A 23,626-nucleotide genomic window follows, 5' to 3' on the forward strand; every position below is an offset into this window, starting at 1 on the left:
GTCCTCTCCAGCTGCCTCCACAGTCTTTCTTAACGCTGGAACATGCTGCATTGTAGTTTCTGTCTGGACTAGTGACAGGAAAAGAACGTTAGATCAATCTGCCACTGTCAGGTAGTCAGTGTTTCCGCACATGTGTGTTACGTGTGTGTCAGAGGCTGCAGACTGTCGCACTGCATCTAACTGCAGAAGGTCTCAGCAGTTTGCTTTGCAGACTTCTTCCTAGTCCTTCTGACTATAGGACCCAGTGGCAACCTTCCTTCTACTCTAATGGACACACCTGGGACCGGGTTGTTTATAACTCCCAGCTTGCTGCTGGAAGTTGCCAGTGATATTTCCATGAGCTATAGCAGTTGGCTATCTTCCTCCTTGGTGTTTGGAGGACTTCTGTGTGTTCTCTCTGAGTCTACTCAAGCTAAGTGTTCCTCTTGTTTGTGTATCCCATCTGACTTTAGTAATAGTGGGGATTGACTAGTTTTTTTCCCTCATGTCCTTCCCTATGCAGGGCTTACTACTAGAGGCAGGCAGGGATTAGGTATCTTGATCAGCGATAGGTGGAGGACCTATATAGGGACGTTAGGGACAGACAGGGTGACGATAGATCTGCCTAGGGGTCTCCACAACCCCCTTCCCTAGTGTTTGGTTGCCATCTCCTTATCCCTTCGTGTTCCAATTAGTCTTTCCTACACTGTGTGTGATAGTGTGATATCTAATGAAGCCACTGTTGATTGGAAGTGATCAGAGCCATTCAAAATGAAGAGTATGGAGTGCCAACCAAAGGCAATAATTGTAATATTCCAGGATCTATCCATTTTTTAAATAACTTTTCTAAAGGAATAATTTAATTGCTACTTTTTTTTCTTGGGACAATCCCTTGCCACTTGCTAATTCAAGAAATTTGGCATCGTCCTTGGTTTCAAAACGGACATGCCAGAAGAACCTATCATAAGAATCTCTCTTTTACTAAGATGGGAACGGAATAGTAGAAGAAATAATTTCACAGATGTTCAATATATTAGCCGAATACAATCTATACTCGAAACTAATCATCCTTTCTCTTTTCAGAAAAAAATGTAGCGAAGGGCCAAATAACTACAACAACATGTTTTTTTTTCTACAGCGATGCCTGATGCATAATCCTAATGTTTATAAGCTTATAAGAACCAACATAAGTCGAGCGATTATGCCGTAAGTACTATTTAATACAGACGTTCACACAAATTACTTGCACACAATTCCACTAGATCATTTTATGAGCACTCCCCTCACCTCGCTGACATTTATTGTCAGGAAACCAACTGATAGATTATACCTGGGCTCTGCCCCGTTGCTGGCCAACTTATTGTTAAGCGCTATGAATAATTCAATCTTGAAAGATAGAGTTAGTCTATGATTTCATCCGCACAGAACAGGACATATTTTAATGAGCAATAAGAGTCCCGCGTGTTACTGTACAAAATGGCTTTATTCTTCTCGGTGTTCGTTAACAAATAGACTCTAGTAAATTATTTTACAGGACACACGCTCTCCAAGAAGATTCTCGTGTCAATAAAAAATAGGTTTATCAGTCGTTTGCCTGCATACAGAATGAAAACGATATCACGGATGAAAAAGGGAATACAAAAAAACCCCTGCGCCATTTATTTCATTTCACAGAATTGTATAATGGCAGGGAAAGGTTAACACTTATGCATAATTTCTTTTGGGAAGCCGGAGTAAGATCAAATTGGAATGCGGGATAAAAGGACTTTATATGTTTCTTAAAGGAAAAATAATGGCTATTTGAGCAAGATTATAGTTCTAGATTAGGAAAATTGAGAGCTTTCTTAGCAAAATGCTTCTGCCTGCGAACGGCTGCTCTTTCATGGAGGTATTCTAAAGGAAGATGTTATCTCTTAGTATCTCAATAGAATGCTTTTCACCGACTTAAGTGGAAGTCAAATCTGCATTACAAGGGTGGATTGCTAGAACAGAGATATAATTTGCAGGAAATGCAAAATATCTTATGGAGGCTTCCTTTTTTTTTTTTTAAACACAGTTACATGTTAATGACATCAACATTTCTAAAATACAGTCATATGCAAGGCAGAAATCGCCACTAAAAAGGAAAAAAATACCATGCGAAAAACATTTATATGCCACCTTGTATGTTCAGATAGAAACGTCTTAATTTTCCATGTAGGTGCCACCGCTACGGATACAATGAAATATAATAACAGCTTAACATTGTAGTAAAAATATTGCAAATTGGAAAATTAGCAGCAGAAAAAAAATGTAACAAAAATGAAATTATATAAAATGAAATGTTACTCATTCCGGGGTTAAATAAAGATTGAACAGATCATATAATTTAAATATTTATGTAAAGTACAAAATGTATCAAATAGCCATAATTAATTAAAAAGATGTGTTGAGGGTGACAAATTGTGATCTTGGGTAATTCTAATCTTGTGCTGTAGTCTTCTCCGATCACACTAAACCAAAATGTACCACTTTCAGGGAGCCGACTCCAGTGTCCTGAAAAGTAAAGTGGTGCATTTAGTTACATGCAGTAATAAGTGTATTAAGTGCAGCAATTCAAACCACAAAGTCAATAAAGTCTCAGGGAATTTTATATTTCCTACAGTTGTCTTGGTCACATGTGCAAAGTAAAGACAAGTGTAAAAGGGTACATAGATGATGGCGGAAACTCATGATAAGTACAGGAAATCTGCCCACCTCGACCATCACATACCAATTAGGGCTGTGGAGTTGGAGTCGGACTTGGAGCCCATTTTGGTGGAGTCGGAGTCATGGAAATTGAGGAGTTGGAGTAGAAGTTTTGGCTTACTGACTCCACAGCCCTGGCAGGGCTGTGGAGTCGGTGTCATGGAGTTGGAGTCCATTTTGGTGGAGTCGGAGTTATGGAAATTGAGGAGTCGGAAGTTTGGCTTACCGACTCCACAGCCTTGATGCCAATAATGTCAGGTATTTTAGCGTGAATCAGTTCTAAGATACTGTGAGGCCTCATTCACACATCCGATTTTTGCATATAAGAGCTGTCATTTCCACAGATAGCACTTATACCTGTGATAGTCTATGCGGCGGTGCACATGTCCGTGATTTTCACCTCTCAGAGATTTTCACTTCTCGTTCCACGGAAAATCACGGGGGACATGTAAAATTTTGCAGGATGGCTCAAAATCGGCATTGAGAGTCAATGGGTCAGTGGAAAAAATCGGACCGCACTCAGATAATATTTTAGTGCGGTCTGATTTTCACGCACTGTCAAAATGGATCATTTTTTTTACATTTCTCTACATATGACAAGATCGGATCACACTCGGAATACACTCTGATTAAACTCTGATCAGAATAATCGGTCCTTTTTTCTTATACATAGAAAAATCATACATGTGAATGAGGCCGAAGCTTGTGGGTCCTGAGGGCAGGGACTATGAAACGCAATGCAGCCTTATTGCAATGAAATTTAGGTGGAGACTGCACGCGAACTTGTCCCCATGACCCTCTATGCAAGCTGACTGTGATTCTCATTAAGTAAAATTGTCTGAGAATTGCTCTAGTGAAACAGGTTTTTTTTTTAACAAATTCACAAATTTTATATTATAAATTTTGAAAATAAATTTTATGTTTGAGTCATTATGAAGACTATTTCATCAATATTAATGCCACTTTTAAGGGCTACATATTTTAATTTCCTCCAAATTTAAAATATACGGTAATTAAGAATTTAAAAAAATTATTAAAAAAATATATGATGGCATCAATTTTATATGATCTAAATATGAGAATGTGTAAGTCAATGTATCGTTTAGCTAGGCACTTAAATGGGTATTCCCATCTCCAAGATCCTATCCAAAAATGTAGTAGGTGTAATAATAATAATAATAATAATAATAATAGCAAATACCTCCAATTACAAATGTAAATGTCTAGTTCTGATTCGCTATGTTGCTTACCCCATGTGCAGGGCATTGCAGTAGCTTAGGTATCCATGGTTACATGCACTCATATAGTGACAGCTGGTAGTAGTCAAGGATATCTAAGCTATGGCAATGCCCTGCACATGGGGTAAGCAACATAGTGAATCAGAAGAACTAGACTACATTTCTAATTGGAGGTATTTGCGAATATTATTATTATTATACCTACTACATATTGGGATAGGATCTTGGAGATGGGAATACCCGTTTAAATTACTTAATAGATTTTTGACCGACCTGCTCTATTTTACATAGTTCTTCAAATCTTAAAAGGATTATTAAATAAGGAATACGGTAATTTTAATACCTTAAAATATACTATGTTCATCATGATAGAAAATTGAATGGCTCCATAAACGTAATTTAACATAAGTTCACTATGATACTAAATATTCTATTGCAATTCCATTTATTTGTAGAGTGTTAGTTCACGCAAGGAAGAAAGTGAGAATTTCTGGTCCTGTAAAAGGCAAATCTGTACACCTCAATTGTGTTGTTTCTCCCTCAATTGCACGGATTTCTGCATGCCTCATTCAGATAAACAGAAAAGTCACTAAAACTGAATGTGTTTCGTAAGAAACCTAACAAATGAATGTTAAATATTAGGAAGAAGATAAAGATATAATCTTACCTCTCTTCCCAAATCCTCTTCCCCTATAAATGTAAAAAAAAAATAGAATGGGTCAATGGCTAGTTTACAAATAAGAAATTAATTAAAAGATTCATTCCGTAAAACTTATCTAAAAGAGTGTAAACTGCTAATTATGAGCAAAGCACTGAGATCTCATAGTGAAACTGATTTAGGAAAAAATAGACACTACACAGAAATAAAAACAGCAAAAATAAAAGAATTTATACTACTAATTAGTAAAAATTAGAGTCCTTGAACCTGACACCAAATGTATTAAAAAGTGTAGAAAAGTGTAATAAATAATATAAATAGTATATTATTATTACATAATTGCTATCTTCACTAAAAAAACAGGCCTACACATAAAAAAATGAAAGGATATGGACAACTTTGGGGGCACATTTTAATGCTTTCCATAGCCTCAGGGTTGCGATTTCTATGGCTATTTGCAGAATGAGCTCGTTCTGATAAAGTTTATATAGATCTTTGTTTTTTTTAAGCTCCTGTTTGGTGATCTATGAGCACAAAGCTCATCTCAACGCTCATATAGCCATAAATCAGCTATGAGGAGCTCTGGAGAAGGAAGATAAGAGCTCACTGAGAAGATTCTCATTTAAGTCATTCTATAGTCAGCAATGGACAGTGCAACGCTGAGGCTATAGAAGGCTAAGGGTTCTCACATTTTAACAAAACCCAAAATGATTTTGGGCCAGCAATATATACATAGAGTTGCCACTGAAGGTGTGAATATTATTTAGGTGTAGTTGGCTGTAAATGTTCATAAACATATCTCTATCCATTATACTTCTCCAGGAGTCACTCACTGGTGAGTGTTAGGACATGTTTGAGGTTATTATGCAGTACTAATCAAATAAACTTTAGAAGAGCAATAAAAGCAACAAAAAAGCACTGTATGGCTCTCCACCAAGAAAGACATTGTTTGGGCTATGTTCACACGTCGCGTTTTTTCCCCGCAAAACCTGCTCTCTTGGCAGTAAAGAAGTTGCTTCAAAATAGCAGGTGTTGCTGCATTTTTGTTGTCTCTTGTGCATGTTGATAAAGTATAGTGGCCCCCAAAAAAGCATGATGTCACGCCGTAAGCGGCGTTAGAGGGGCAGGACGGCGTACTGGGACCCGCACCTGTCCCTACCACTTTAATGGGGCCCTGGCTTTCCCTTATCTCAGGGGTTCCTATGATGGTTAGGAGGCCCGAGCCGACAGCGTATCCCTGTCTCCTGTGGAGGCCCTATCAGTCGCCCCCTCTCCCCCCAAAGGAGGTGGACTGCACCAGTGTAATAATACAACAAATAACAGGGTAAACAGACAAGGTAACTAAAAGTCTCAAACTCACCAAATGCTCACACAACCACAGAGGAAACACAGAGAAGGGAAGAGAAGGCATAAACTAGGAAGGAAAACAGGTTAAACATGCAACCAAAACCGTAGACACCAATCTCTGTAAATAAACCTCCAACACCAACACTACGCTCCTTCAACCTCCAAGCCAGGCAGTAGAACTGATCACTGACAATAGCTGAAGTCAGGACTGGGTCTATATAGAGGATCAGATTACAAAATCCACTTCAGCTGAGAGAGACCCAGCTCTCAGCAACTCAGCAATAAGGTTAACTCCTGCACTGCTGGCACAAAGCACTGCTGGCACAAAGCAGACAGGTCAGAATATAGGTGAAGAGCTTCTGTTCACTGTGTGTGAACGAGGCCCAGAGCACTGCGGTTCTTTGGAACCTCTCTGTAGCCCCGTGACACATGATTTAACTTCCAAAAACTGCATGAAAAACTGAGGCCAACATTTTTTTTTTGCTGCATTTTTGCACTTACCATTGTTTCCTATGGGTGAAAAAATGCTGCAAATACGCCGAAAAAAAACGCAGAAAGAAGCGACATGCTGCAGTTTGCAAAAACGCCGCAGTTTTCCAAATCAGTCAGCAAAATAAAGCCAATGTGAGTGCAGGAGATTTCTGAAATCTCATAGACGTTGCTGGTACTGTAAAATGCATCTTAAAATTTGCATAAAACAACGCAAAGTGTGACCATAGCCTAATATTGCTAGGTTCCGAAGAAAAACATGCTCGGAGAGCTTGCTACTTCAGGAGGAATGTTGGTTCTGGTTTGATGGAGGCCAACAGACGATGCAAAGCTCTAGCCTGGCAGATAAGAAGGCGATTTGTAGTGTTTTTTTTCCTTTCTATGATTATTAGACGATGAGCCTGTAATCACCTGCACTGAAGCTATATCCCTGTGAAAAAAAGTATCTATATTCAGCATGAAAAGGCACACAGCAGCATCGGTCACTGCTGAAGCTGTAGTCTCACATTCTAGTAAATAATTTCTACAACCTTTTCTTTAATATTACTCTGATCTGCGTGATCTCACGCAGTCTCCTGACAGCTAGCATTCACTTTAGGCTACCATCACACATCCGTATAAAATGTCCGAGTCACATGGAGTCCTAGACTTTCATGGATCTTGTTCATCACGGATCTGAGTGTGAGATCAGTGAGACTCAAGGCAAGTCCTATCCTGATCCAATTCTGATGGTCAGAACAGGACATGGATGTGTGTGCTCCAACAGAAAATCAGACACACACCGACACGTCACACTAATGTGTGAATGCATGTTTTTCTGTATATATGGTTTATTTTGTTTGTGTTTGTTTTTTTATTATTAGGTAATGGTTATTATCTCCTGTTAAATACCTTTTTGTATTATGTCATCACCCGTGTACTAATTATGTATATATGACATGTCTGCCGTATTTAGTTCCACTTATTTGTTATTTTCTGCTGCTTGGTTACCTGCGGCCGTGGGCAGCGCATGTGCGTGGGAGCTTGCCGTGGCCCGCGTCTCCTCCGGCGTCTATATGAAGCAACTAGCATAGCGGTTACTATGGGAACCTTTCCCAGCACTCCCTGCTTTTTGACGCCGGATGTGACGTCCCCGCTCCCATGTGCTCACAGACGCGGCCGATGCTAACCACTCCCCCCTGTTTTGGGATTGGTGTGCTTGAGTCACAGTGGGATATTAAAGCCAGTTTATGTGGCACATCGATACACTGCCCCCCGAAGAAGCAGCAGCGAAACGCGCGTTGGGGTTACTGTGCTGTGGCTATCGGCATCCGATGGGTAGGACATGCTTGTCTGTGTTTACATGTACCATTTGCAGTTTATCTTTAGCCGTTGGGCCTCTATGTTACTTTTGACAGGCTCTGTACGGTCTCCAGCTCATCTTTCAGGCTTATTTCTGAGGTCACTCCTCCCTTTTACACACACACGTGAGGTTATTGGGAGTGCTCTCACTTTACAGATTGTCGGCCACTCCAGTTCTTTGCATCATTTGCTATTAGACCCGTCCCATATTTGTGGTGTAATTTTTGTGTATTTTTTGTGATTTTTATACACTTGTGTGCCTTGTTTATGCTATACTATTAATAAAGAGAGTTATATATTTACTACAGCAATTTTTGAGGCATTTATTATTATATTTTTACTAGTCATTATTGGGAATGTAAAGCTCTAGGTTTTTTTCCCCTATGTCTTCTATTGCTGTATAGGAGCATTCCATTTAATATGGTCTTTCTTCATTATCGATTCCGGTATGTCATTCTAATGTGTGAATGCAGCCTTAGCTGAAGCAGCATAGTCATATCTAAAGAAGGCATAGATGTAAAGAAGGCATAGATGTAAAGAAGGCATAGATGTAAAGTGCCAGGACACCCACACAAGTGAGATACATGGGTATTTTTATATATGGGAGTAACAGGTCTAGAGTCTTCAGGAACCACTAACATCCCACGGATACAGTTGTTACTAAGAGGTCTACTTGGGAATGAACAACAATGTCTTTATGTCTAAAAAGCTTGCTGGCTGCAACTTAAAGGAAATCTGTTATGAGGTTTTCAACTCCCAAAACTATTTACCGGTATAGGTGCATGTAGCCCTTTCAAAGACAAGTCCAGCAAAACCTTTATATGGCCAGTCCGTTCCTTCATTGCTGAGAAATCATTATGTGAATTTATATACAAATGAGGCTGTAGATCTGAAGCCTCTGTCACACCAGCTCTACTACCAGTCCAGTGCCGCCACATTCAGCTTCAATGTTGTGTCATTTCAGGAAAAGGAGCTGTCAGTCAAGCAGGATAAGGCACCGCTAAGTGTGGAATGGAGCTGGAGTGACAGAGGCTTCAGATCTACAAATAGCTATTCATTCCTCATTTGCACATCAATTCACACACCGATTTCTGACTAATGGAGGAATAGGTTAGCCATGCAAAGATAATACTTTACTAGTCTTTAAAAGATCTACATGCAAATATCAATAGTTTAGAGTGTGAAACCTGCTACAGATTCCCTTTCAGGAGTACCTGCTACCCGGCTTATTTTATTCCTGCAGCTCCCCTGAATAATCTGTTATGTTTTTTTTTTAAATACCTCATACATTCCCAGAGATACGGGCCTTTTTAATTAGGACTAATTTTTATGGTCTTTACGAAGGGGGTGTTGCTCACGTGATTATCTGGCGGGGTGTATCTTTAGGATGCCCTGCATTTTTACCCTCTGAGCACCACCCTCTTGGTAAAAGACCATAAAAAATGATCACAAAATAAAAGGTCGTATACCCCCATAGAATTATCTGCCAGATTAAGAAAAATCCCAAAAACTAAAATACAATACTCAGGGAAGCAGCGGGAATCAAATGAGAGCAAAAACGGGTCCCTTTTGAACTCTGGTTACACTTTGAAGACAACCTTTGTTTTAATATTTGTTTTTCATGAATCAATAGCACAAGTGAGGATAAGAAACTTCACAACATATTTAATTAAGGACATATGCTTCTTTTGCCTCCTGAAAGGATCATTCCCTCTCAGTTCATTTGTAAAATCTGCCTTTATTGAGAAGTGTAATTGTGATTTCAGGTGCCCTTGCAGCAGAATGTGAGTCGGCCTCTGCTCCTTCCGGTTCACCTCTCCATAGAGTTTTATGAGCAGCAAATGTCATCTCAATCCTCGGTGAACTGTAAATCAGTCTTCGCTGAAGATATATGTTTACCTGTATATTAAATGAATGCTCAGTCCAGAAGGAAAACGATTTCTCAGATAAAGTATATTACAAAGCTTCTTATCTTCACTTGTACTACTGATTTATTAAAAAAATAAAAACGACGGTTATACCATAAGTCCATCCCCCATACACACTGGAATAAAATAGATGGAACGATTCTTCATTGAGTAACAAGAACGAACGATCACTTTAGCCGACCAATCACAGGCTGTTATAGTTTAAAATGAAATGTAGATTTTTTTTCATCCGAAAGTTCTTGTGTTCCAAGAAATATTGCTTGTCCGCGATGGGTACTTCACTGAACATCTTAGGCAAGACTGAACTAAAATGGGCAATGTGGACAAACATGTGTATGGCTGTGTTGATTACGACTCTTCGTTAAGCAATTGTTCAACCAGCACATATTAATCTAACATGTACGGCGGCCTTTACACTTCAGTTGAGAGTGATGCCAGGAGTAATGGAACTTTCAGGAAAGATTGCAACAGGTTACGTCTTCATCTTTCCCAGTTTATCTCTAATAAGTTGTTTAAAATGGGTTGTTGGCGGGGGCGTGGCCTAACTGCCGATGGAGTAGGTCGCACAGAGCGGGAGCTCCTCAGCCAGGAACCTTAAAGCGGCCCATATCTACCTCCTCGGCGCTCTCGTTCACCTCCACGTTATCGGTGCCGGTTCCCAGTGCGGTGGTGAGTGTATGGGGAAAGCTAAAGCGGGCGCCCGTGATCCCTCCAGGAGAATTCCTGACTTCTTTGCAGTTACCCCGCAGCCACCGCCGAAACCCAAGATGGCGCCGTCCTCCCCCAGGCCTTCCCGCTCTTCACAACGCAACGCTCAGGCGTCGCAATCAGGCGGTGCAGCGTTGCATCCAGGCGGAGCAGCGTTACATTCTGGCGGAGCAGCGTCGCATTTAGGCGCTGCGGCGTCGGATTCAGCTGACGGTCCGGTGACTGCTGCTCTCCTCAAGGGCCTTCTTGGAGACCTCAGAACCTCCATTCAAGAGGATATGCGCTCTATGCTGGCGGAATTAAAAGGGGAAGTAGTGGAACTGGGTAATCGCACTGACCGCCTGGAGCGTAAGATGGCGGAGCTGGTCTCTTCCCATAACGAACTCTGGGACGCTCATGAGGCCCTGCAAACCCTGGCCACTAAAACCCACTCTAAAGCCCTGGACCTGGAAGATAGGTCCAGGAGAAATAACGTTAAACTCAGAGGCATTGAGGAATCTGTCCTTGCAGGAGACTTGAAGCTATTTTTGCAGGACTTGGTGGCTGCAGCTCTCCCTCAGTTTGCTCCAAAGGATATCATAATCGACCGTATACACAGGATCCCTAAACCGTCTGGCCTGGGGCCCTCCGTCCCAAGAGACGTACTGGCCCGCATTCACTTCTACGAAATGAAGGAGGATTTTCTCCAGGCTCTAAGGAAGAATCCAGCTCTCCCTGAAAGATTTACACGCATCTCTGTATTTCCGGATCTCTCCCCGGGTACTTTGGCTCTTCGGAGGGCCTTTGGCCCCTATACCACTATCCTTAGAGAGAAAGGCATCTAGTATCGCTGGGGATTTCCTACCAAGCTTCTCATCCGCAAAGATGGATCGATCACCACCTGCCTGACTCCGGCATACGCAGCTACCGCCCTCTCCAAATGGGGATTCTCAACTCCTGACTCTCCGGTCTCGGGGACCCTTTCTAGGTCTGGAGGTGGCGGAGGCCCCAGGGCCCGCATTACACCGGACTGGGAGGTGGCCTGAGCCCATTGCAACTATGGTTCCTGGCTATTTTCCCGCACGGATTGAATTTGTTTTTCTTTTTCTTGTTTTTAAGCTGCGTTGGTCCCTCTTTTGAGTGTATCCGCAGCCTTTGTTTGCCCCACAGGTGAACTGTTTTTCTGATTCTCACCTTTTGGACTCAGGGTATCCCTGAATGGACTTCGGTCCACTGGTTTATTTGTTATTTGTCGTGTGTCTTGTTTGTGTCCTCCCGTCTTTATCTTCCCTTCCTCCGGTCTTCCCACAAGTATGCTCTAGTTTACTGTCCACATGTCGTCTATTTTCATACACAGGTTGTCGGTGTCTAGATGATTGCAAAACTGTTTATATGACCTCATTATGAGTATTTCGTTGTATTCAATCAATGTTAATGGTCTCAACTCTCCGGGCAAGAGGTCTGTTGTGTGGCGTCAGTTGGGTAAATCCCGCCACGATATTTTGTGTCTTCAGGAAACACACTTGCTGGAATGTGATAACCCCAGAATGCACTCAGGTTTATACCCGCACCAGTTTTTTGCTAACGGCCCATCAAAAAAGGCGGGAGTAGCCATTTTCTTTAGCAGGGCCAACTCCTTCCAGCTGGTTCGCTCCATAGCGGATCCGCTGGGTAGATTTATTGTGGTTTTGTGCCTTATTAACAATGCACTCTACACCATTGCCTCGATTTATGCCCCTAATGTAGGGCAGCTCAGATTTCTGGAGGGGGTTTTCCAAATCTTGCACGACATCCAACACGGTCACAAACTGATTGCTGGTGATTTCAATGCTCCAATGTCTAGGGATCTGGACTGCTCTGCCTCCTCCCTGTCAAGATGCGAAGCAGGTCCCCTAACTAATTCTTTTAACTTGCATGATATTTGGAGATATCTGCACTGCGGCGAGAGAGATTACACGTTCTTGTCTCCCAGACACGGTTCCTATAGCAGGATTGACTTTGTGCTGGTGAATGATGTGGCTCTCCCTCACTGCATCTCAGCAGATAATGGTGGTATTACCTGGTCGGACCATGCCCCAGTGTCCCTTACCCTGAAAGACCCCTTGGCCATCAGACCCCCCGCACACTGGCGCCTCAACGCCCATCTCCTAGCTGACCAATCCAACTCCCAATGTATAGAGGGGGCCTTGGGGGAATTTTTTGCCTCCAATGATACTCCTGACATTGGTGACGACACTCTTTGGTTTGCCCACAAGGCGGTAATTAGGGGTCACTTCATTAAGCTGGCGGCAAAGGCCAAAAGGAAGTACAATGCAGCCCTCCATTCAGCCCTAGAGGAATTATCTCGTCTGGAGTCTGCCCACAAACTATCTCCTACTCCAGCCCTTCTCTCTGACCTTTCTAAAGCTCGCATGCATGTTCGCAATTTACTTCTCCATAGAGCTGAGAAGACCCTGAGGAAAACTAGAGCGAAATTCTTCACAATGGGGGATCGAGCGGGTGCTGTTCTGGCCAGACGTGTTAGGAAGAGAGAGGCTCAATCCAAGATCCCATTCTTGCTCAGGCCTGACGGCTCCCAGGTGCGCAACCCGATTCAGATTGCTGAGGAGTTTGCTTCTTATTATTCCTCGCTATATGACCTCGGGTCTGACCTAGGGATTCCCCAGCCTTCGCGGGAGTCAATTTTGGCGTTCTTGGAGAAGGCTAATCTCCCCTCGGTCACCCAGGAGCAGCTCTCTTTCTTAAACTCTCCCATTGTCGAGTCTGAACTTTCGCAGATTGTCAGAGAGGCCAACAAGGGTTCCTCTCCGGGGCCAGATGGCTTTTCTTTTTTTTTACTACGCACAGTTCTTTCCTGTCCTTTCCCCTTATCTTTTGCGGCTTTTTAATAATTGGTTGTCGTCGGGCAGTATTAGGGCTGAGGGGTTAGAAGCTTCCATTGCGACTCTCCCCAAACAAGGGAAACCTCCAATATCCCCGGGGAACTTCTGTCCGATAGCACTTTTAAACTGTGACGTTAAGATCTATGCAAAGATCTGGGCCAACAGACTATTCTCGGTTCTCCCCAGTCTCATACACCCAGATCAGGTTGGGTTCGTCCCTGGCAGGCAGACCAGGGATGGCACCAGGCGCCTGATAGATCTTTTGGATGTGGTGGAGAGGGGGAGCCTCCCCAGTGTATTTCTGTCACTTGACGCCGAAAAGGCGTTCGACAGGGTGCACTGGGGATATATTGAACTCACACTGGAGAAATTTGGGCTCACCGGGCAAATTGGTAGAGCGGTTATGGCATTGTACTCCAACCCCTGTGCGTCGGTTCGATCGGCGGGTTTTGGGTCCCGGACATTCCCCATTCGTAATGGTACACGTCAGGGCTGCCCCCTTTCCCCGATCATCTTTGCTCTGGTCATGGAGCCCTTGGCTGCGATGGTCAGGCAAAGTGCAGATATAAAGGGAATTGTGGTGGGGGGATCTGAACATAAAATTGGTCTCTATGCCGACGACGTGGTACTGACCTGCATTTCACCTTTAACCTCGTTGAACGCTATCACCTCCATCTTAACTGAGTTCTCAGCGGTTTCATACTACAAGCTTAATTTGACTAAATCCACAATTTTTCCCCTTTTTCTCCCGGCTCCCCTACAGGTCCAAATTCAATCACAATACGCATTCATTTGGGCTCCCCTGGGCTTCACGTACCTAGGCATCAGGATAACTAAGTTAGACAATATAGTTCGCGCAAATTGTGAAGAAACTCTCGCGGAGGTCAGGAAGGGCATGGATCAGTTATCAAATGCGACCCTCTCGTGGATGGCCCGTATACAAACTACTAAAATGCTGTTCCTGCCTAAAATTATGTACCTTTTCCGTTGCCTCCCCCTTTTTATCCCCTCGAAGTTTATTTCAGCTTTCCAATCACTTATAGATCGGTTTATCTGGAACAAGGAGCCCCACAGGGTCAGGCGTCGGATTATGTCCCTACCGTACTCTATGGGTGAGCTGGGGGCCCCTGCGGTGCAGTCTTACTATAGAGCGGCGATCCTTGAGCCCCTTAAAATATGGTGGGAGGGGAACTCTTGCTTGCCCTGGTTCCATATTGAGTCTCAATTTGCCCCCCAAAACTCGCTTAAATTACTATTAGAACTTCAGCTACTTCGGGTCCCTCTTGTGGGCCCGTGTCTCCGCTCGGTTAGGAATGCTGCTAAACTCTGGGCGCTGCTTAGCTCCTCCCATCTGGGGTTCATGTATGATTATATCTCTTTGCAGGCTCTGGAGTATACTATCGGGCACATTTCTCTTTCCTCCTGGAGAGGGCGCGGGGTGCTCCGGGCGGCGGACCTATTTGGATCGGATGGCCTTTTGTCATTTGAGGACCTCTCAGGGAGATTCTCCCTAAATATCTCTGACTTTTTCCAATACCTTCAGCTCCGTAGTTTTCTCAGGTCACGTTGGTCGTTCGGGGCGCCCCCGCCTTTAACAGAGGACCCGGCTCATAGATTCTTCAGACCAGCCACTGTATTGCCCCATGGCATCTCCATTATCTACAAAGCCCTCATATCCCATGGCTCCACTGACAAATTTCAATTTATGACCTCCTGGGACTCCTCGCTGGGCTTTGAGGCCGCCTTGGAAGATTGGCAGTTTGCAATGATACATCCCTCTAAATTCTCCTCATGTATTGGTCACTTGGAACAGGTGAAAAAGATTCAGCTGCATTGGTATATTACCCCGGCCCGCCTGGCGAAATTCTCCCCGTCTTCCTCCCCTCTTTGCTGGAAGGGGTGTGGCGCCCTGGGGTCCTCCTCGCATGTCTGGTGGTCATGCCCGCGGATCCGGGCTTTCTGGCATGAGGTGGAGGCATTGATTACCGATTTGACTCGTCTCCCCCTGGCGCTGAGTGGCCAGCTCGCTGTCCTAGGTATTTCCCTCATCGACCTCCCTTCCCCTCTCCGACCCATGGTCTCCAATGTCCTAGTTGCCGCCAGACAATGCATTGTGAAACATTGGAAGTCCGCGGACCTCCCTTCCAGAGCCGAACTGATTGCCAAAATCGACTTGCACTTCTGCTATGAGGTTGTTATGGCGCAGGATTTGTCGAGGAAAACTAGGGTCCTCTCGTGGTGGGACCCCTGGGTGTCCTCCGCATACATCTCTCAGTCTGCTCTTACCCTCATTTAAAACGTATGTTTCTTTAATTTTTTTTTTTTCGATGTAACTGATACTGTAATTGTGTATTTTGTATTGATAAGGTTGTGGTCTTCATGTATTCTGTACTGGATTTTTCTCCCTCGTCCCCTTTCCCTCCCTGACCGCCTTCCCCTCCCTCTCCCCCCCCCTCCTCTTCCCGAAGTTCACTGATGTGCTGTTTAACATGTAATTTCTCAATAAAAATTTATTGGTTAAAAAAAAAAAAAATGGGTTGTTGGCCAAGGAATCAGGGATTCTGGCTGCCATAGGAAATCTTCCCACTTTTGATAACAATTCTAATATTTTTTCAGATGAAAGAAACATATACTAATAAGTTGGAAATGAAATGATTGTAGACACAAATGTTTGCTCCCCTATGACTAGTTTTAAGGTACCGTCACACTTAGCGACGCTGCAGCGATACCGACAACGATCCGGATCGCTGCAGCGTCGCTGTTTGGTCGCTGGAGAGCTGTCACACAGACCGCTCTCCAGCGACCAACGATGCCGGTAACCAGGGTAAACATCGGGTAACTAAGCGCAGGGCCGCGCTTAGTAACCCGATGTTTACCCTGGTTACCATCCTAAAAGTAAAAAAAACAAACAGTACATACTTACCTACCTCTGTCTGTCCTCCAGCGCTGTGCTCTGCTCTCCTCCTGTACTGGCTGTGAGCACAGCGGCCGGAAAGCAGAGCGGTGACGTCACCGCTCTGCTTTCCGGCTGACCGACGCTCACAGTTACCAGCTAAACAACAGATTAAAGTTGGCCGAACCCTCGATTATCAGTGGGATCAGCCGACAGCTTGATGTGTAGGGGTCCTCTTGACTCATCCTCCACAGATAAATGTAGGGGAAGAGGAAATTAGCACAATGAATTGCCAACGGCCGAGGGTTCATGTGTATCAGGGATGTAGGAGAACTAGCAGATGGGCCAGCCTGAGCCAACAACTAGGTATGGAGCCTTAGGTCTCGGCTTTCAGCTAAGGCTTCTGACCATGGTTGACTATTTTGTGAACGCACACTCACGTCTGACCCAAGACTGGTAGGATATTGTTTTGTGGATGCCATCCTGAATTATAAAAGACAAGGTAGTAAATGTATTTAAACGGAAAATGCAAATGTTACTGTAGAAAATGTCAAGTATAAAGAGCAGATGTTGAAAGGCTAGTCTTAAAAATAAAAGATTGTCAGTGCATGAACAGGATGTAGACACCGACATGGGAGCCGTGGATAGCACACCCTTCCCTTTTCTGGCTGAAAGTGGGAACAGGTCAATATACTGTGATTTGCCGAGTGACATAAAGCTTATAAAAACAACATTTTTGAAGTGCAAGATTATTCTGACATCAAACTAGGACTTTATGGCTGATAATATGGATAATATGTGTATGGTGTTAGCAGACACAACAAGATTATTCTCCGTAAGAGGATATTGGCAGGATTTCTGCACTGCACATAGAACAGGATACACAGGAACACCCTGAGGACACAGACGCAGCTGGGAGACCTGTGGCTTATGGGATTTCTGCTCTAAACATGGGACACCTTCTGCACTTTACCTCCATCTACCAGAGCTTCTCTAAGGCTATGTGCACACGTTGCGGATTTGGCCCTGCGGATCCGCAGCAGTTTTCCATGTGGTGTACAGTACCATGTAAACCTATGGAAAACAAAATACGCAGTGCACATGCTGTGAAAAATTCCACGCAGAATCCACAGCGTTTTACACCTATTCCATTATAGGAATCCGCAGGTGAAAAATGCAGGCAAAATCCGCACAAAACCCGCAGGTTAAACACAGGGCATTGTACTTGCGGATTCTGCAGAATCCGCGCGGAAAAATCTGCAATGGAACCGCAACGTGTGCACATACCCTAAGTGGTTGTTCATGTCTCCAGTCTATTCTTCTTCAGAGCTAAACATTCAGCTGCGCTAACATATTCTCAAGCCTTTCCTCCACGTTTATTACTCTTGTTCTAAATGAAGGGGAAACCACAAGGACCTGGACTCACGGATGGTCAATAATAAGAAATACGGTATAGGTAGCAATGTCTATAGAAAAGTTCAAAAATGGTCAATTTAATCATCCCATTTTTAACGCTAGATAAAACTATGCATACTGCAGGAGCATTAGTGCACATTTTTAAAGGAAATCTAATAGCAGGTTTTTGCTATGTAGCTTGATGTATCACATTTTTTTTTGCTGCAGATCTAGCAGAGCTCAGAGTGCTGACTGGCAGCTTTCTGTGTACATTGTATAATGACAGAAAACTGATAATTAATGATGGGGGTAAAGTTGGACCAAACGGCACGAAACCCCTAGTCCTCTAGTGATAATCTCCTGCTGATAAAACACTGATTTAATTGAAACAGCAAAAGACAGCCGAGTAAGTGTCAAATCGTTAGAATCAGGGTCTCTGCACCTTCAATTGTGCTGCTCTCAGATTACACAGCAAACACCTGCTGACAGATTCCATTTAAACAGTGTGATTTATTTTTTCTTTCTATTATTCACATTGTTTGATTTGCATCACATAAACATTTAAAAAGTCACCAGTAAGAATTGTTCACACTTCAGTAGCAGGCTTTTCTGATAAGCGATAATGGCAATTATGGTAATACTGTCGTACTTGCTATCCAAAACATAAAATCCCAACCTAAATTATGACAAACTGTAAAGGGTTTTTTCGGGACCTTAAGATTGATGACCAATCCTTAGTATAGGTCATCATTATGAGATCAGAATGCCCAACACCAAACAATTGACAAAAGAGGCTGCAGCACACCAACAGTGGCATGGTTCCATACACTGCGTTGTGGACCTGAATGATTCTGCAGCGCTCTGTCATTCACATGGGAAAGATAGATCTTAGCACTGCACAGGGACACCATATATAAGCAGTCAGGACACTTTTAGGGTGCCATAGCATCTTCACACAGCTAAATCGCAGTGTAGTCCCATGTGATAACATAGTTATAAACATTTCTGGGGGAATTTAATTCCCACTGCCGACCCGCCGCCGGTCTCATGGGAACGCTCCCAGCCAAGAACGCCCATCTGACGGTGGGTATCACATCAACCCCACTCCATTTTGGCCCAGAAGTCTTCTGATATCTGGGACAGTTGTGAAGACAGGTTATCTATATTAAAGCTCCAGAAAACTCCTTTAAAAGTCAACTGGATCTACAAAATTTTACTTTTTTGAAAATAAAACCAGCATAGTTATCAAGGCCCTGTAAAAAAAACAAAGCAATTACACTGTTGTAAACAAATCCTTATACAATATATAACGTATTTTTATTTTACTGATTTAATTAAACTGTAAATTAAAGTATACTGTATAGATATATAACCATCTCCAACATCCAGAATGTCTTGCTTTCTTTACATGTGATAGATAACATGTTGCTTTAAAATTATGCTCCAGCAACTATATTACATTTGGAAGGTGAATACAACAGGGTGGAGTCATGATGTCCTCCTTTATGAAAACTGCACATCTCCTCCTCTCCTGCCATGTACAGGACTGCATGTTACAGAAAATCGGAGGAAAATATTGTCCTCCCATAGATCTGCTGGAAAAAAAGTCCAAAATGGAGTCTACAAAAAAAATTAAATGTAAACACTACATATACTTCTCAACACTGAAATTGCAATATGAAGAAGGACAAGTCATGGAATTATGGAAACCGCAGAAACAATAGACTTTTTTATGATTTGCAAATGATTACAAAATGGAAATTTATTTGAAAAATATCTCTATTTATTCAGTATCGAGTATGAGCGGCATGATCCGAAATCCCTGCACGCATTGGCTGCTATCAATGAAGTTATTAATGGTTGTCTGCAGAATGTTTTGCCGAGCTCAATGAACTTAGGTATGCAAATCATCAAAATCCGCTGCTGGCAGTTCCCTTTGAAAATGTCAACCAATGACGTCCCAGATGTGCTCGATATGAGACAAGTCCAGAGACACTGGAGACCAAGGCAGCATGCTGAGGTCATGCAGGCTGCTCACAGTAGAAAAAGGAACATATGGCCTTATGTTGTCATGTTGAAAAACAGCTCCTGGGACACTTTGGAGAAATGGTCAGAGCAATGGATCTACCACCAAATCAATGTAACACTGAGCTGTTAGTGTACCTGGAATGAAGACTAGTGGGGTCGCACACTATAGTTCCGAGAGTAGGACGGGTGTGACGATTCCTCATTAAGGCCTCTCATGGCATTTCTCACATGGTCTCCAAACCTATCTCTGGATATCATTGCATCCAGGACAAAAGTGGGACTAATCGCTGAAGAGGATAGGCTTACATTCCTCCATTCAAGCTTCAGTTCTCGATTTGGAGACCAAGTGGGCAATGCCATGAAGAGGCTTTCACAACGGAATGTCACATCAGTCCTACTCAAGGAATTTTGGTGTGGGCTGGCATAATGTATAGCAGTCAGACCTCTCTAGTCTTCATTCCAGGTACACTAACTGATCGATGTTACATTGATTTGATGGTTGAACCAGTGGTACGGACATTTCTCCCTAAAGGTACCGTCACACTTAGCGACGCTGCAGCGATACAGACAACGATCCGGATCGCTGCAGCGTCGCTGTTTGGTCGCTGGAGAGCTGTCACACAGACCGCTCTCCAGCGACCAACGATGCCGGTAACCAGGGTAAACATCGGGTAACTAAGCGCAGGGCCGCGCTTAGCAACCCGATGTTTACCCTGGTTACCATCCTAAAAGTAAAAAAAAACAAACACTACATACTTACCTACCGCTGTCTGTCCTCCAGCGCTGTGCTCTGCACTCCTCCTGTACTGGCTGTGAGCACAGCGGCCGGAAAGCAGAGCGGTGACGTCACCGCTCTGCTTTCCGGCCGCTGTGCTCACAGCCAGTACAGGAGGAGAGCAGAGCACAGCGCTGGAGGACAGACGGCTGTAGGTAAGTATGTAGTGTTTGTTTTTTTTTACTTTTAGGATGGTAACCAGGGTAAACATCGGGTTACTAAGCGCGGCCCTGCGCTTAGTTACCCGATGTTTACCCTGGTTACCAGTGAAGACATCGCTGAATCGGTGTCACACACGCCGATCCAGCGATGTCAGCAGGAGTCCAGCGACCAAATAAAGTTCTGGACTTTCTTCCCCGACCAGCGACAGCACAGCAGGGGCCTGATCGCTGCTGCCTGTCACACTGGACGATATCGCTAGCGAGGACGCTGCAACGTCACGGATCGCTAGCGATATCGTCTAGTGTGACGATACCTAAAGTGTCAAAGGAGCTGTTTTCCACAAAACAATGTCAGTCCTATTGTTGATGGTGCCACTATGATCAGTCTGCATGGCCTAATTGTGCTACCATGGCTTGCTGTGTCTCTGGACTTGTCTCCCTTCAAGCACATATGGGACGCCATTGGTCGGCATTAGCAAAGTGAGCTGCCAGCAGTGGATTTTGATGATTTTTAAACAACCATTAATAACTTCACTGATAACATGCAAAGCTTGTAAGTGTGGTGATTTCTGCATGTGGCACTTATAGTTGATACTGAAAACATTGAGATCTTTTGAAAATTTTGTCCCCATTTTTACATCATTTGTGTGTCACTATTATGTCCATCCACTCTATGATTTCCATAATTAGTCCTTTAATTTTTGGTGCTGCAATTTCAAAGTTGAGGAGTGCATTTAGGCACTATTATGGCATCTATGATTTATGTGCAAATGTAAAAAAAAATCCAGAAAAAAACAAGGATCCTTGCCCCGAGCATTGTATGTCTGGTAAAGCTGATATATTGCTTATGTTCAGTCTTAAGAGCAAAGTATGGGCAAAAAAAATAAAATACAGGCGACTACCTCATCGCATTTCATTCCAAGACTCCCCATGCACAAACATGAGTAAGTTTAATTTATACACACTGTGCTGTGCCGCCTGCTCGAAATGTGTCTCTGTAATAGCGAGATAGATCTCTTAAGGCATGGTCCATGTCAGATAAAGCACACATTGTGTGTAGCTTACATAAGATACATCCACCTCATTCATTGCTCTCTGCATGCTTCCCCAGCTCCCCCTGGTAATAAATTACATCACTCTAAGCATTTAACATCCACTTTCTGATTCATACCCTGATTCCAAGGTAGTGTTTTATTCAGAGATTCAGCGTAGACTTCAATTCCAATCTCGTTCTCTATGTGAACTAATTGTCTGTGGAAATAAAAGAAAAAAATACAAGAAAGAAATCTTAGTAAAGAGGGCAATCATTGGAAACAGGTCTTTTAATTTGTTTACGGTGCTGAGTGATGGACATGCTTCATTCATTCGCCCTTTGTCAGGACTCACAGGGTTTTTGTCTGACCATATTCAATTTGCTGACTCAACTGTGGGCATGATGGCTCCAAAATGGTCAGTATGCGCCGACCAGCTGGGAGGTGAAGCGATGGACATTTGACGTCTTTGTGTCATTATGTGTATGACTTCATTTCAGGACCGGTCAGGATCTCTTGGGCATGGCTAATGAACAACACATTCTTCAACACTGCCAATGTATAAATACCACAGCAAACCCTGGCGTGTGCCTAAGTTAAACAAGATTTGGTCATGCCCCTACTCCCATGCAATTAGTGGGAAGATTGACACAAAATCCGCTGCTTCAGGATCCTACCTGGTAGCACTGGACCCTTTGATTTGCAACAAATTTGGCATGGGGCTAAAATATGGAGGAAAAACAAAGTGATCCAATGGTTTTTTTTACTATTTAAAGCTAACACAAGAATTTCTGTTTGCTGCAGGTTTCCTCTGATGACATGACTTCAGAGTAGTTTTCATTAGCAACAGCCATAGGATAATAAAATCCAAAACTTATGGCCAATCTGTCATCCATGATAAGTAGTTAGACAGCCCAGAGCAGGTAGAGTTTGCTCAATATGGTAGTCATGCAGGAGGTCAGGGCAGGCGGCAGACAAGAATCAAGGTCAGGATGCAAAGCTGGTAACAAAACATAACACATACAGTTTGCACATAGAACAGTCAAAGATCCTTAAGCAAAAGGCAATGCAGAAGTGTCTCTTATAGACATGGGTTCTCGCTCTTTATCCCCTTCACGTCCTATGACGTATAGGTACGTCATAGGTCGTGTCCCTCCTTTTGATGCGGGCTCTGGCGCTGAGTTCCATCTTTCCTGGCCCATGACAGCTGATTTGATCAGCTGTCATATGCTCCTAACAGCCGTGGGTGGAATCGCGATCCACACACAACTTTTAACATGTTAAATGCCGCTCTCAATCTCTGACAGCAGCATAAAACTTGCGCAAAGCAGATGCGCGTCACAGACCCTGCCCATCAGCGCCCATCACTTAATCGAAGGGCGCTGATGGGTTGGCACGACAGCCAAGGGTCTGCAGAAGACCCCTGTGCTTCTCATTGCGGATCTCCCATGAACACCGCCCCATGGCTGCCATTCATAGGAGATGATGATTTCTACTACACATAGCAGGGCTTCTGCGGACATGTGAATGGCCCCATATACTATCACAATAAACATGTTGATCCAGAGGAAGGAAAACAAAAACACATGCACCAAAGAGTAAGCTCCACATTGGGGAAAAAAATTCCTTCCCGACGTCCATGAATGGGAGAATGAATCTTAGTAATGTGCAACCAATTTGGTGAGACAGCCTATTTAATAAGTCATTGCTAAACTGTACAATGCAACTTATACTGAAAATTATATGCAGAATATTGGCAACCCGTGTACCATGTAAAAGGACAGGATATCATAAGAATATGCTAATTAAAAAAATTGGAGGTCCGATCTCTATAACCTCCACCAATAAACCACCACTGTTGTACTATATCATCAACTGTGCAGGTTCATTCACTTGTGAAGCTGCAGTTTACACTGCAAGAGTGGATGGCCCAGAACACCTCTGTACAGAAATGGACTGTGAAGGAGACTCATCGCGGAATCAGTGCTTTGGCCCCATCTTCCCCAGGAACAACGGACGTCCAAGAGCTCAGACCCCGGACGATCATAAAATGTTGACCTATTCTAT

The 23,626-nt window shown here is 43.4% G+C and overlaps 1 protein-coding gene across 1 annotated transcript in view; it reads right to left on the bottom strand.

Moving 5' to 3' along the window:
• Nucleotides 1-1,178: 1,178 nt before the first annotated feature.
• The window catches only part of WDPCP (WD repeat containing planar cell polarity effector), a 380,247-nt gene continuing 357,799 nt past the window's right edge, over nt 1,179-23,626 (bottom strand). The window contains exons 16-18 of the mRNA XM_069768696.1: nt 21,700-21,779; nt 4,612-4,634; nt 1,179-2,514 (exon numbers count right to left, since the gene is read on the bottom strand). Coding sequence (XP_069624797.1) covers nt 2,467-2,514; nt 4,612-4,634; nt 21,700-21,779 — 151 coding nt within the window. The 3' untranslated portion in view covers nt 1,179-2,466. The remainder of the gene's footprint in view (nt 2,515-4,611; nt 4,635-21,699; nt 21,780-23,626) is intronic.

This window comes from Ranitomeya imitator, chromosome 5, assembly GCF_032444005.1.
Source record: "Ranitomeya imitator isolate aRanImi1 chromosome 5, aRanImi1.pri, whole genome shotgun sequence".
Taxonomy (NCBI): domain Eukaryota; kingdom Metazoa; phylum Chordata; class Amphibia; order Anura; family Dendrobatidae; genus Ranitomeya; species Ranitomeya imitator.